The 14,798-nt window shown below is 37.9% G+C and overlaps 1 protein-coding gene across 1 annotated transcript in view; it reads right to left on the reverse strand.

The window, feature by feature from the left end:
- The window catches only part of tmtc2b (transmembrane O-mannosyltransferase targeting cadherins 2b), a 103,463-nt gene that overhangs the window by 20,739 nt on the left and 67,926 nt on the right, over window positions 1-14,798 (reverse strand). The window contains exons 3-5 of the mRNA XM_060878116.1: window positions 2,338-3,169; window positions 1,903-2,017; window positions 584-669 (exon numbers count right to left, since the gene is read on the reverse strand). Coding sequence (XP_060734099.1) covers window positions 584-669; window positions 1,903-2,017; window positions 2,338-3,169 — 1,033 coding nt within the window. The remainder of the gene's footprint in view (window positions 1-583; window positions 670-1,902; window positions 2,018-2,337; window positions 3,170-14,798) is intronic.

Below are 14,798 nucleotides of genomic sequence, written 5' to 3' on the forward strand. Positions count from 1 at the left end.
TTCCACACAATGAATAGAAATGAGATCGCAGACTCTGCACGCCTTTAATCATAAGCCGTTGCATATGATGCCTTTATAAATTAAACAAATATGGATAACAGGATAGTCATCCAAACGTGTGCTGAAAATAAAACAAATCAACACACTGCACTAACTGTGGCATTAAAGGAAAAGTCTACTTTGAAACACATTAAATTTGTCTATATTAATGTTTTTTTGTGCGTTTTGTGCTTCTGGAGTTAGATTTCTTTCTTTCTTCTTTTTTTTACATTGAGTAGTGGTGGTGTGCCATGATGACATCACATGGGGGGGACACACCGCTAAACTCCAGACATAGCACAAAAGAAATTTTGTCATAAATTTGTCATAAACTTATACAGCAAACTAGTTTGTTCACACTGTGGGTTTTCACACCCACACAAACACGTGCACGCACTCACACACACGCATGCAGTTACACGTGCAGGCACACAAACGCGCACACTTCCGCACGCATACACATACGCACATGCACATCCTCAACTGCTTTTGCAGTCACGACAGCAGGATTTGAAAATTGTCAGTAAAATAAAAGCACACTTACAAGCGAGAGTTGGCCTGCTCCCGATGGCCAGCTTATAGTAATGGAGAGCCTCTGAGAACTTGTTGTTCTCCTGTAGCAGCAGACCTCTGAGAGGAAAAAAAGAAAAACAGTGGTACTCTCATTAAGCTGTCAGTATTCACATGCATTACAGCTTGCTTACTGACCTGAAAAGGAGATGCTCACAAGTGAGTGGAGCGAGTCTGGCTGTGCTGTTTTTGTGCCAAAGAACACTTGGCACTACATTAATTAGGATATTAATAGGCTATTAACAAGCAGACGCTATTTGAGGGAAAATAGAAATGTTTGGTGTTTGTTTACTCCTCCTTCCATTCAAATTTTTGTGAATAAAAAAAAAAAACACCCACCAATCTAAGAGCCTAAGCAAACAAAACAAAAACCTGCTAACACACCTGGTGACTAGCTTTCCCGATATCATAATGAGCATAATGCTAGCTACTATTATGTTAGTTGTAGGTTGCTATAACCCTTGGCTAGTAGATCGCACTGTCAGGGATGGCTTCAACTATTCCCAAAGACATTCTGGCTTTGAATGGCTTTGTTTGTCTTATACCTTGTACTTTTGTTTTTGTTGTTTTCATGTGTGTTAGCCCCAACCTTACCTTATTCCCCCACCCCCCCAACTAGTTTCAACTAACTTAGTAGTGAACCTGCCTAATTTATTTTCAAACACAATTATCTATGGTTGATAGATTTTGGTCTTACTTCATTAGATAATGATTTGTCAAACTATTAAATTATTAGCTTGCTTGTTATTGAATGTAGCTATGTTTACAATACATATGTTAACTAGCTTCTTAGTGAAATGGAATAATTAGCAGTTAGCCTAATGTTTACTAGCTTCTTAGTAAATACACCTACAATTTCAAAGCTGAATTTCATTATACTAATAAGGAAAACATTAGCTAGCTTGTACCTGAACATGACTAGTTACTAAATTCGGGCAGTTACTGCTGGAGAGGTAACATTATTTAAGCTTTGGTATCTGGCTAGCTCAAGCTTTTTAATAAGCAAACAATGTACATTTCCCTCACCAATAATCAATGTATACAATATGTACTTAGATCAATATTGCAGTGACTTAAACTACTTTGTTATCATTATTTTGTGTGCTGCAAGACCTTAAGTACAGTGTGTTATACATTCAGGTATAAATAAACTGACTCCTGGGGTTCATAAGAAAGCTGCAGTCTCCCTGTAGGGGACAGATGGATGATTAATGATAGTGCAGTTGTTTTTTTTTTTTTTTTTGAGGAGGTTTGTCTCGGCAGGCCTAAACGAAAAGATGAGCGCTCACTCACAAGTTGTAAAGCATGTCGGCCATGTTCCTGCGGTAGTACAGGGCATTTCTGTAGGCTTGCTCAGCCTCTGCCATCTGCCCCTGGTTCTTCAAGACATTTCCCAGATTCCCCCAAGCTGCAGATTAATGAAGAGAAAAAAATTACAGTGTTTTATTTTCTTTTTTAACTAACAGGATCGCAGGGACATACATTTTAGTACTTTTTACACTAAAACATCTTAACCACATTTGTGCATTAACTCATGTGACTGATAAGTGTCAATTATTATTGAATTCATAGATTCTGGACTCTAGATTCTAAGAGTTGTATCCTCATCCATCACCATGGTGAGGTTCCACTGCTTCATTGTCAATTCAGGGCTTCATAATCAATCACATTTCCATAAATGTCCTCACTGATGAAATACATACCAAAGCACAGAAAAATTTAACTGACCTTTAGCAGGGTTCACAGTTATCCCTGACTTGTAAAGCATCTCCTCATTATGCCAGTCCTGGTTTCTCAGAAATGTCTTAAATCCAAATAGCAGCACCAGCGAAGCACTGCAGGTGAGGACCAGAGTCCTTGATGAGTTTGTCCTAAGTCTGATCCAGAGAGCCCTCATCCCCACTGCCACCAGCAGACAAAAGCCCATGCTGGGGATATAGAGGACTCGCTCTGCAACTACAAAACCAACATAGAAGAAGAGGTTGGTTGCAGGGAGAAAGGGGATGGCCAACAAACCTAATGAGAAGACCACAACGTTCTCAGTGGTAGGCAGAGAAGTTCTAGGCATACAGTGCTTTTTTGTCCCATTGGCTCCATTTGTCTGAACAGAGTCAGAGTCTGGAATGGAGTGTTCATAGTCAGAATGATAACTGTGTCCGTTTGTGCTGGACTTTCCGTTTGCTACATGGGCTTTCCCGTTCGTTTCCTTCTCCTTGAATGTTCGAGTCAAAAGGCTAAACCATGCCAGTGTCAGCAGTATGGCGTAAAATACGACGGTATGGAGGTTTCTCCAATCAGTGATGCTCCTCAGAAGCGGTAGTGCGTCCATGGACCAATCAAAACTCAACCTGTCTGGGCAAAGGAGGAGCCACATATTCATGGCGGGCAGATAGAAGAAGGTGAGCACCCTAGTCAGAAAACATGGGCAGTCTGCTGCAGGGTTGTCAGAGTTGGAGAAATTGGGAGGTTTGTTGCCCATCCAGTAGATTCGGAACCCAAGCAGGAAGATCCCCCAGGAGCCCAGAAGAAACACACTCAGCAGGAGGCGCATGTTCTTCTTCTAAAGCACAGAGAAAAGAGCAATAAAAATCAAATTTTCAACCGCACAGAGAAATATTTATAGAAATAGAGCCAAAGTCATTTTATGGTTGGTTTGTGAACTGGAAACCAGAGCTTAAATCTTTACCAGATCCCGTCTTTAACCTGACAACTGCCGTAGCTCATGAGTGCAATTTGGAGCGCGAGCAGCTTTCATGCTTTCATTTTGTTCAAGCATGAGCTTGACACTATGTATGATTTCACGATGACATCATTCAGTATTATAAAAAAGAAGAAACAGTCCATTTTATTTCCAAGCAAGTTGAAAGGAAATGCAATCAGTGCTATCAATTTAATATTCTTGGCCAATTGTAGGAATTCATGCCTTTCCCCATCTGCTTTATTGGGCTTAAAATCGTAAAATAAAAGATGTGGACGCCTGCTACATAATTTATGTCATGATAAAAACAAAAGAGCATGGCACAATTGTCTTGGCCTTCACCTGGATTTCTCTGTCCTTACAGAGTAAATGTTAATACTAATAACTCTCCATCATAGTACCAACAGTGCCAACATGTCTTTCTGCCAACGTGGAAATGATTATAGTATGTTTATAGAGTGTTTGATCATTTTACATTATGAGAAAAAAGGCCACTTGTCTATTGTTCCTCGCTGACTGCTTGCTGATCCACTGGCCTCAGTGTTGATAATGGTGACACGTGTTCAAGAGATTTTACAACTTCCTGTATAGACAGTTGCAATACCCTGAGCTCTAGTTCAATTCAAGTCTCCCTGAGCAACACAACAGCCACCAATCTACTAGTTAACAAACTACTAGTTTCCCTAAATAATAGCTGTATCTTGCTCTCAAGACTAGCAGCTTACATAACATAGTAATTAGATTAATGCTAGCTATTTTTTTCTTAGTGAGCCTGGCACATTATCTTAATATTAACTAGCTTCTTACTGAACCTGGCAATCTGTTTTATATTTTATCAATTTTGATAGCTTCTGGTCTTATTTCATTACATACTAATTTCTCAAACATTAGCCAGCATCTGTATTAGCTAGCTACTGTATCTGGCTGTTTTCCCTACATAATACAAAATACATATACAGTAAATGCATATAAATGCAAGCCGTGTGATCATAATGTAATTAGATGTATGATCATTTCATTACCTTTCATTAAGTTGCTCTATGGAATTGGTGTCACAGGGTTGGATAAATGATGAGTCCGTTAGCTAGCAAACGTGGCAAGTGGATGCTCCACTGTGGTTTCGAGTAACATGTTTGGTTAGCAGGAAACCTAAGGCTAAATAGTGATAGTGTAATAACATATAGTGAGCTAGTAAGATAGTAAAGAGTACTAAAAAGTGGAGTGGAGTTGCAAGGTGCTAGACAGCTTTTTTCTGGGTATGCTAATTAAATATAGATTAGTACAGATAGTAAAGACGTGCCTTTTTTGTAGTACATGTTATAGTTAGTATAGAGCATAAACGTGTGTCACACCACTGGAAAACATTTTGAACATTTGAAATGATTTCTTACTGGAATTCATTAGGAAGTAGGGTTTATTTTCCTTTTCTGGTTGTTTAACAATGCTAGTCAGACTATTTATTCAACTTCCTCATTTATTACTTTTTGTTTTTTACACAGTAAGCACTTAGACAACTGTGAGGAGAATCTTGTCAGTGAAAGACAAATTATTTTCCTGTGTGGTTCTCGGCAGCAGTATGGCACAGTATTGATTTCCTCTGTCCTTTTGTCATTTTGTTTTTATCCAATATGTACAGGAAAGCCCTCTCAAGGGGAATCTCTAAAAGAGCCCAACTTCTCTTCTAATCTTTCTAATCTTATTATGTCGCCTAACACTCAGCTAGTGAATATCTCCCTCATGGCGAAACCTCTGCTGAACCCTGACTTGTAGCACTTACAGCTTTATATAACAGATGTTCTAGCAAAGCAAACCCAGAAGAAGCATATTCTTCTTCTACTATTTTACCAATTTGTTTTATTCTTCCCCAAAAATGGTTTTGTACACATATCGATTGGTCATCAAAAACATTCAGTCAGTATAAAAACAAACTGGCTGACGACTGCCGATGGTGTGACGGTACATCCACAAAATACATCAGCTCTGAGTGACACAATTAATTAGAGTAAAGGCAGCCATGTCATGGCGGATTGATCGGGTTTTTCTATCTCAACCAGGGTTCAGGTGAAGTGTGCATGCCCATGAGGACAAAATGCGCACTGAAGAGGAGAGGACGTAAAAGGTCCATCCCTGCGGCATATTTAAGCAGCAGGCTATAGAGGCCAAGCGGAACAAGCCGACTAAAGAGAAACGCAGAACCGCTCAGTACAGCTGACAGGAAGTCTGAGTAACTATATATATATATATATATATATATATATATATATATATATATATATATATATATATATATATATACACACGTATATGTATACGTATACGTGTATATATATATATATATATATATATATATATATATATATATATATATATATATATATATATGTATACGTATACACACAAGTGTTTATAGACACACACTCTCACACACACACACACACACACACATATATATATATATATATATGTGTGTGTGTGTGTGTGTGTGTGAGAGTGTGTGTGTGTGTGTGTGTGTATAAACACTTGTGTGTGTGAGTGTGTGTGTGTGTGTGTGTGTATAAACACTTGTGTGTGTGTGTGTGTGTGTGCGCGCTTTTCCTACACAGTATCCAATTACCACTCAATGCCTTTGAGGAATGATGTGATTAGCACCTGCATGTCTACACTGAGGACCTGAGACATACTTGCTGCTAAATAAACACACATGCTAAATTAATTATCTTTAATATGATCATCTCTGGAGCGAAGGCATGCTATGTGGAGTAGCACCGTACAGATTAGTCTTCAGAGAACGACCTGACCTCGTCTATATCTAGGCTATACTAATATCACTAAGAGGTTTTGCTACAGTATGTACTGTAACACACTACCGGTCAAGATGATTACAGAGGACACAAGACATGGACAGGGAGAGCAAATTTCTCTGATTACATGTAACATGTATATACATGTTACATGTAATAGAAACTAATTACAAAACACAAAATTGAAATATTGCTGCACAAGTTAAATTAGATTTTATTAATAAAATAAAAAGAAACAAAAAACATAAAAAAAAAATTTCATACTGCTAGTGGAGCCAATATAATCTTTATAAATTTCATGTAAAACAAAGCTATACTATTTACATAGTAGTGGGTATCATGATGAGTTCAATATAAATGTACTGTACAGTATACAGTATATACTGTATGTCTAATGTTGGTCTTTACAGCTGGCTTGAATCATTACCTCACATCAGAGTGAGTTGAATTGTTCATGTAATTACTGTTATCAGATGCTGGCAAGATCCTGAGGCTTTTCATGATGTAATGCACATACAGGACATAAAGCTTTGGCACGTTTCTTTCAGCAGGCAATATCACACAGCAGCCATGATTGCTTTATCTGAAGATGGTTGAATTTTTAATATGTTCCTTTCTTAAAAAAACACACAAACGTTTGTTAGATCAAAAATATAATAAGGGTTGCTTTGACTAATAGTGTTTACATTTTTTTTTATTAAGAAATGTTTGGAAATATAAAATGTTTGGTTTTTTCTACCGTTACTGTACGGTAAAAATTAAGAAGTTGAAAACAAAGAGATGGAGGAAAAAGAAGAAAAAGAAGAACGTAATTTTCTGCACGTAATTATCTTTAAGAATGCTAAAATAAATTAAAACTAAATTTCGTGATGTTGCGTAGGCTTTATATCATGCCAGTAAAAACCAGAAAGATCTAAAAGCTGTGTTAATGGAACTAAAGTGGAATCTTTAAATGTAAAATTTTCCCCTTTTTGGGAAGCAGAAATTTTTAAATCCCGAGCTAAACATAAACATATTGAATTTCTGAAAAACCTGTAAAAGTCAGAATTTCGTCATTTGAAGGGTTTCCACACACACACACACACACACACACACACACAGAGCTTGTCTCTACAGAGCTTCTACTATACTAAACACCGTGTTTCCCCAAAATAACTGACTTTCCTTCACATGACTGTCAGGTGGTGTACTAATCAAGTCATTCTTGTTTTCATTACAAAATCCACTGAGCACATATTAATGCTGCTCTTGCTAAGTGTGAGTGTGAAGCTGAGAGAGACGTCTGTCCTCGTGCCAGCAAGGTCATGAGACCGTGTTAATACTCGCATGCCACTCAGGATCCTTGGCAGATTTACGAGGAGTCTATGGGTCTGGGATTGTGTCGGCTCGTGGGGGCCCAGCGGGACTTAACAGAGCATTCACATCATTTAGGCAAAATACACAGACCAGCAGATTGGTACGTGTGCATGTGTAAAAGAAAGAAAAAGAGAGGAGAGAGAGAGAGAGAGAGAGAGAGAGAGAGAGAGAGAGAGAGAGTGAGAGAGAGAGTGAGGGAATCAGTTAAATTACATGGAGGGAGAGAGAGAGAGAGAGAGAGAGAGAGAGAGAGAGAGAGAGAGAGAGAGAGAGAGAGAGAGATTCAGTTAAATTACATGGAGGGAGAGAGCGAGAGAGAGAGAGAGACAGAGAGAGAGAGAGAGAGAGAGAGAGAGAGAGAGAGAGAGAGAGAGAGTGAGGGAATCAGTTAAATTACATGGAGGGAGAGAGAGAGAGAGAGAGAGAGAGAGAGAGAGAGAGAGAGAGAGAGAGAGAGAGATTCAGTTAAATTACATGGAGGGAGAGAGAGAGAGAGAGAGAGAGAGAGAGAGAGAGAGAGAGAGAGAGAGAGAGAGAGAGAGAGAGAGAGAGAGAGAGAGAGATTCAGTTAAATTACATTGACCTATACATATATTTGTGTCCAGAGACCAGAGAGATTCATCTCCAATGTTGGAACTTCGTTTAATGTATGTGTGCACACATGTCTGTGAGTGTGTGATTTAATTCAAGGTTATGTTTATGTAGGAATCATGATAACTATAGTGGTGGTTACCATCTGCTTCTCACAGACTCACACTCACACACAGACACTCACACACACACACACACACACACACACACACACCTTACTATCCTTATAAGGACTTTCAGCTGATTTAATTATTATGGGTGCTAATTAATGCTAATTAATCCTTCCACCTCAATCTCAAATAAAACGTTGACTGTAAGGTTTTTAAATAAAGTTAAAAAGGCAGTTTCCATTGTTGAGACTAGCCAAACTTCCCTATAAGGTCCAAAATGTCAGCTATTCCTATCCTTGTGGAGACAAGTTCCCCAGCAAGACAGAAAAACATGGCCACACACACTTGGGGGACAAACAACTGTGTCATATGCAGTCTGCCTGGTCTCTGGCATACGGAGAACCTCTGCATGGATAACCACATCCATATGCGTGCTGAAGACTCGCTAGTTATACGTCTATACTTAAAGACCAGACTTGTGCCTCTGAACAGTATCACACACAAACAGTGCTTCTTTAATAACGCCTCTGCACGCAATGTCCCGCTGAGCACTTAAACGCTCACTTTCCTAAAAATGAACAGGAAGAATAAATAAGCAGGCAGTTACAAACAAAACAAAACAAAAAAACTAATTTGTACTGAGCATGTCTGCTGACCTGAGGATGCTGAGTTCAGATCTCGTTGAAGATCAACTCCCATGTAAACAAACGTGCGCATCTTCATAATGAAGTCTGGATCTTAATGAGAAACTCTTGGAAACAAGTGTGAGCTGTACAGAGCTGAGCTGCCACGGCGGCCTGCTGAGGAATTCAAGCACTGTCCCCATTGTCTATAATCCAGTTTAGCTTGAAATAAGTGGTTTAGCAAAACTCAGTAGGAGGGAGAGAGGTCTTTTCATCCTTCCTATTCTCAGCTTTTTTGTAATGCAGCCTCAATCAGTTTAAAATGAAACAATTTAGCTTTTATGAAGCAGCCATGTGAGGATAATATCCTTGGAGATGAAGTGCAAAATGGACCAATTAGAAGAGAAAGGGGGAAAACCCGCTCTTTTTTTTTTTTTAATTCTGAGAACATTTTCCTTTCAAACACTGGGGGTGGAAAGTGGTTTTATATATAAAAAAAAAAGAAGAAAAAAAAAAATAAATAAAAAGCAGAATAATACCACAGCTGGTAAATGCATGGTTTAGTTCATTTGGAAAAAGATTTCACAGACAAAGTGAGGCACTTAAAATTCATCCGTCGGCACCACAGCTATTTTCACAGTATTAATCCGTCTTCATACAGATCTAGTACAATTTGATTTGGAATCTGAAATGGGAAAATGTCAAGCCTCGATATACAATTAAATTAAGTGCTACACTTAAAGATATACATCGCCGTGACAGAGTGGCGCTCATCAAAAAATGTTCAACGACAGACCAGCAGTGAAAATGTTCCCACACGAGCATCGGAGAGAGTTCTCACTGTTCATCATTCAGAGGAACTAAGGCTTGCAGGCATTGCGTAGAGTCAGTCAGTAAAATGGTGTGCACATCACTCTACAACCTCACAATCAAGCAAAGCATCTCTACAAAGTGGAAATGAACTAGTTAATAGACTTGAGACTTCACTTGACTTATTATCTTAATAACTAAACCCTCTCAAATGATCATCAGAGGAAGTCCATAATGGGATGGATTTACTAGATGCACTACTATCACAGCTCTGGCTTCCAGAAAACAAAAGATTTTAAGATCTTCAAACACATTCTGACTGTGGTAAGAAAATATGAAAGAAAAAAATGGCCACTTTTTACATCAGATATTTGGTGTCTAAGGGTGTTTATACTCTTGGGCCAAATACCTCAGGCTGATTCTGGGCTTGTTTCAGAGAGGAGCTCATAATCACAGGTTTGCTTTTACATGGAAGATTTTCTTCAGAACTATGGCTTGAATTGTACAACCCCATATTTCCCCACATCGCTTTTTGTCATGTGATTGTCAACATACAGCAGTTTTAGTTAAATTTATTTGTTTATGGGGCAATAAGAATCAAACTTTTAGATGCGCGAGCCAAAAATCTGTATATACTCTTTGTACATTCTTATATATACATTATATATACACTGTATACATACTGTATATTAATAAACATTATATATATATATAATGTGTGTGTGTGTGTGTGCGTGTGTGTGTGCACGTGTGTATTCTCTGTATATTCATCTACAGAATATATACAGTATGCATATCTATTTATTATGTATATTTGTACATATGTCTTTACTGCATTACTACTTTGCACTTCTGGTCTGCATTTCATTGCTTTGTACACATGCAGAATGAAAATAAAGTTTAATCTAATCTAATCTAATCTAATCTAATCTAATCTAATCTAATCTAATTACAGTTTAAGTATTATAGCAGCCTGTTTTTTTTTTTTATATGAAGCTATCTGCGTTTCTCCGCCGCTGAATTTAGCAACCCATTGCCTGCCTTCACTCACCATGAAATAGGAAATAACGTGACACTTCACTACCAATTAGATAAAGTGCAGATCTTCTACATTTTATTTCTCCTTATGTGGACTGTTACACGGTCTACAGACTTTACATTTGCTTGGACCATGTACATTTATTTTTAAAAAATGTATTTCTAATTATTTGTGTTTTGCTTAAATGACAGTACAAAAAGTTGGAGTAGCAATTAAAACAAACAGCATGAGATTTCAGTGTTTATTTCTGCTTCCTGCGAGCTGGGAAGTGTAAAAGATGCGGTTCTTCGTTGCAAAATGACATTTACATTTACAAAACATTTCACACCAAACTTGCCTTGCCTTGCCAATTAACGCAATATATTCGGGTATCATGTTCGACACCAGCGGGTTGGGTTGTTAATGCACAAACAAGAGTGCGAACATAAGTGTATGTACCTTTTTCTGATACAGACTCATGTGGTATCTTATTAACCTGATTCACACATTAAAGATATTAAGAATTAGGGTTGTCAAAGCCTCAAGCTTACTTCTTCCTCCATGCTTACTATATTTTCCTAGCTTGATCTTTTCAACTTGTGCAGAATTTAAAAAAAAAATAATTTCTTTAATGAAGAGTATTGAATGTCACAGAGTACCCATAATTCTCTTCGGGTTACAGAGCATAATATAGATAAAAATTGGACACTGACGGAAAAAACATTAGCTCAAATGTAGCAATGCAGTGGAAAAAAGAGCCGTTTAAGCACAGATCATATCTGAATAAATGATTGAAAAATAAACAACAACAATATATATAAATATGTATATTACATACAAATCAAATCACAGAGGAAAAAGGAAAGATAAAGCTTTTTTTTTGCTGTTACTTTAGAAAATGCTGGACATCATAAGATCAGGCATGAGGAGCTCAAATGCAGTTGTAGGAGCACTGGATTTTAAATACTATAATGCAGCTTTATTTTAATTGTTTGACATCTATTGCTAGGCATTATCCTTTAAGGAGGAAAGTTTTTGGTCTTTGTTCTTTAACTCTACTCTCTCTATATAACACAATCTAACTCTGAGGCTAGCAGATGAGAAGGCAGGATTAGCGTGTTTAACCCGCAGCACCCAAAAAGTCAGGCTTATCTCTCAAAGCCAAATCCCTCAGCATGAGAGCTCACCAACAGCACATCAGTGAAATTTCCTGCCAAAATCAAGCACATGAAGAAGCCAGACAGAAAGCAGAGACAGCCAGGAATTAGTCTCCAATAAACAGTGACATTTATTACTCCAGAGGCTGAGATAAGTTAAATTAAACAAATCCTCAGGCTTCCAGAGTGTCAGTTCAGGATTCTGCATTCATACACACCCAAGTGTGTGAACTACACTGGACTGTACAAATCAATCACTCACTACATTGCTATTATTGCACACCATATTTCAACACCTCATTTAACTGCTGCTACTATATATAAGTATGTATATGTTTACAATTGTCGCACAATGTACTTTATAATACGGTATGCATACTGGTCAGCACTATTATTGTGTATTTTGTGTATTTGTCTTGTATTGTCTGTTTGCATTGTCCTTGTCTGGCACTGTTGCACTAGGTTGCACAAGTTGCACTTTATGTGGGTAGAACTTAAGTCCTTAGCTCTGTGTTGTTTTATGTAGCTTTATGATGTTTTATGAAGCACCAGAGTTCTGGAAAAACCTTGTTTCATATCACTGTGTACCACATCAGCTATATATGGTTGAAATGACAAAAGCTTCTTGACTTAATTTGACTTGACTAGTTTGTTTTCATTCTCATGCATGCCAAGATTTTATTAAAATAATGTGGGTCCGGTGTCTATGGAAAATTCACTGGCCACTTTATTAGGAACAACATTCATTGTTCCTAATAACAGCAATTTATCAAAATCAGTGCAGTGCAGGAAATCCTGCAGATAACAGCAAAGAGCTGATGTTCACCTGAGTCATTTTAATGGGGAAAAAACACATGATTCGATTTCACGACTTTGACCGTGGCATAGTTGTTGGTGCCTAATAAGCTGGTTTGAGTATTTCTGAATCTCCTGGGATTTTCACACACAACAGTCAGAATGATGCAAAAAAACACCCTTTTCTGTTGATAAAAACACTTTGATGTAAGAGATCTGAGGAGAAAGACAAGAGGACTGAACTGATCAGCCAGGAAAGCTAGAGAAGCTTAAATAACTACTCTTTACACTCACAGTGAGAATAACACCCAACACACTGAACTCTGAAGTAGACAAGCATCAATATCATGAATCTGTGGGCCAAATGAGCATTGTTTAATTGTCACTGCTGTCTACATCTGTGTATTGATAATAAATACCTAAGGCATGCACACCATGAGGAACAAAGTCATCTCAGACTGGTTCCTTGAACAGGATCATGAGTTCAGAGTACCCAATACAGCATCTTTTGGATGCAGTAGAATGAGAGATTTGCAGCAAGTGACAAGTCTTCATCAAATAATTTGACCCGGTCACGTCAGCATGCATCATAATCTTATCAGAATGTTTCCTAACACTTTTTGGACACAACAGCACAAACAATAAAGTCTGATCTAAGAGTAAAGAAATGGCACATATTTATTCCCGTAAAGCACTCAATAGAGTTCAGAAAAGAGACCAAATTAGCAAGTCAACCTCTCCATGAACCCTAATGAGAGAAATATACAGAAGTGCACCTTTTCTTCACCCTGAAATACAACCAATTAGGCTGGGTTTTATTGGCCGCTCCCATCAAATTACTTTATATTGGCACTCATCTTGTACAAATCATAATCTTACTGCACGAGCATGTTTTTATTTCTAAAGCCTTACTGGCAGGAGATTTTAAAAGTATTTTTTTTTCCGCATTCAGGGGCTCTGTCCGAGCCATCAGCCCTAGCCAGGAGCTTCCGTGTTAAACTTTAACTTCATTCAAAGTGTCGTACTTTAAAACAATACCTAGGATTAATGTAAATCATGACTTTAGGCGGCTAAAGCAGACTTGTATAAAGAAATAATAAAAGCTTGTAGAATATGCCAAACTCGGCTTATTTTGTAATCACGGACACTATCTTGGGCCAAGTTCAATATCTTTCAAAAGCAATAGCAAATCCTGTAATTTGACGGTATGGATGAATTTTCAAGGTAGAAAATGGAGTTCAATTCCATTCAAGGTGATCAGCATGTACGAAAAGCCATACTTATAAAACAAACAGCACAAAATGTGTTTAAGCTACGAATGATGTTTGATTTAATTTAAACCTCAGTTTATGAAATTTTATATTTTATAATAAAGTGGAACTTTCCATAAAGGCGATTTGCAAAGAATATGCAGATCAAAAAAAAAAAAAGTTAAGAATGATGGTTGGCAAGCGATTTGCTTATTCTCCAAACTACTCTCCGTCCAACAGCAGGGTCAGAAGACCTCAGGCATCACATCCATATCAGAGACACTGAAGAGCTCTGCAAGCCTTCCAAGAGAAACACCTGCAAATATGCATCACTGTCGAGCAAAAAGGCCCTTTTCTAGCCCTTTCACTGTTGCTGTTTATTTAGCTATAACTTTTGTGCTAAGCTGTGCAAGTCCACACCCTGCCCAGATAAAAAGAAAGCTTGATTTATACTTTCAGCAGACACCATGGAGAGGAACATCATGTCTGTGCTGTCAATCACTGGGTCATGTTATCAAGTAGGATGATGTGAACATCAAGGTTTTAAAAAAAAACAACAGCAACAAATAAAAACCAAGAAATTATCAATTGATTCTTGATATCTGACCAGCTCAAAACAGATAATCCAAAATTCCCCAAATATGTGCACTGTGTACATGTGCAATCACAGGACAGAGCAAAGGCAAGACTCTAGTTACAGACGGACTCAGATGTCAGATCTCAGAGATTTGTGATTTGAAACTGCACTAGCTTTCTGTGTGTGTGTGTGTGTGTGTGTGTGTGTGTGTGTGTGTGTGTGTGAGAGAGAGAGAGAGAGAGAGAGAGAGAGAGAGAAACTGTTTCCATGGTGCGGTTTATGACATGTTTAGACTTCTTCCCTTGCCACCGCATTACAGAGACAGTGTACAGAAAGTGTAGGGTTGTTTATGTTGGCTATACTTGACCAGTGAGAATAACATGGATACAAGTGAGTGTGATGT

Source organism: Tachysurus vachellii, chromosome 9 (genome assembly GCF_030014155.1).
Source record: "Tachysurus vachellii isolate PV-2020 chromosome 9, HZAU_Pvac_v1, whole genome shotgun sequence".
In the NCBI taxonomy this organism is placed as follows: Eukaryota; Metazoa; Chordata; class Actinopteri; order Siluriformes; family Bagridae; genus Tachysurus; species Tachysurus vachellii.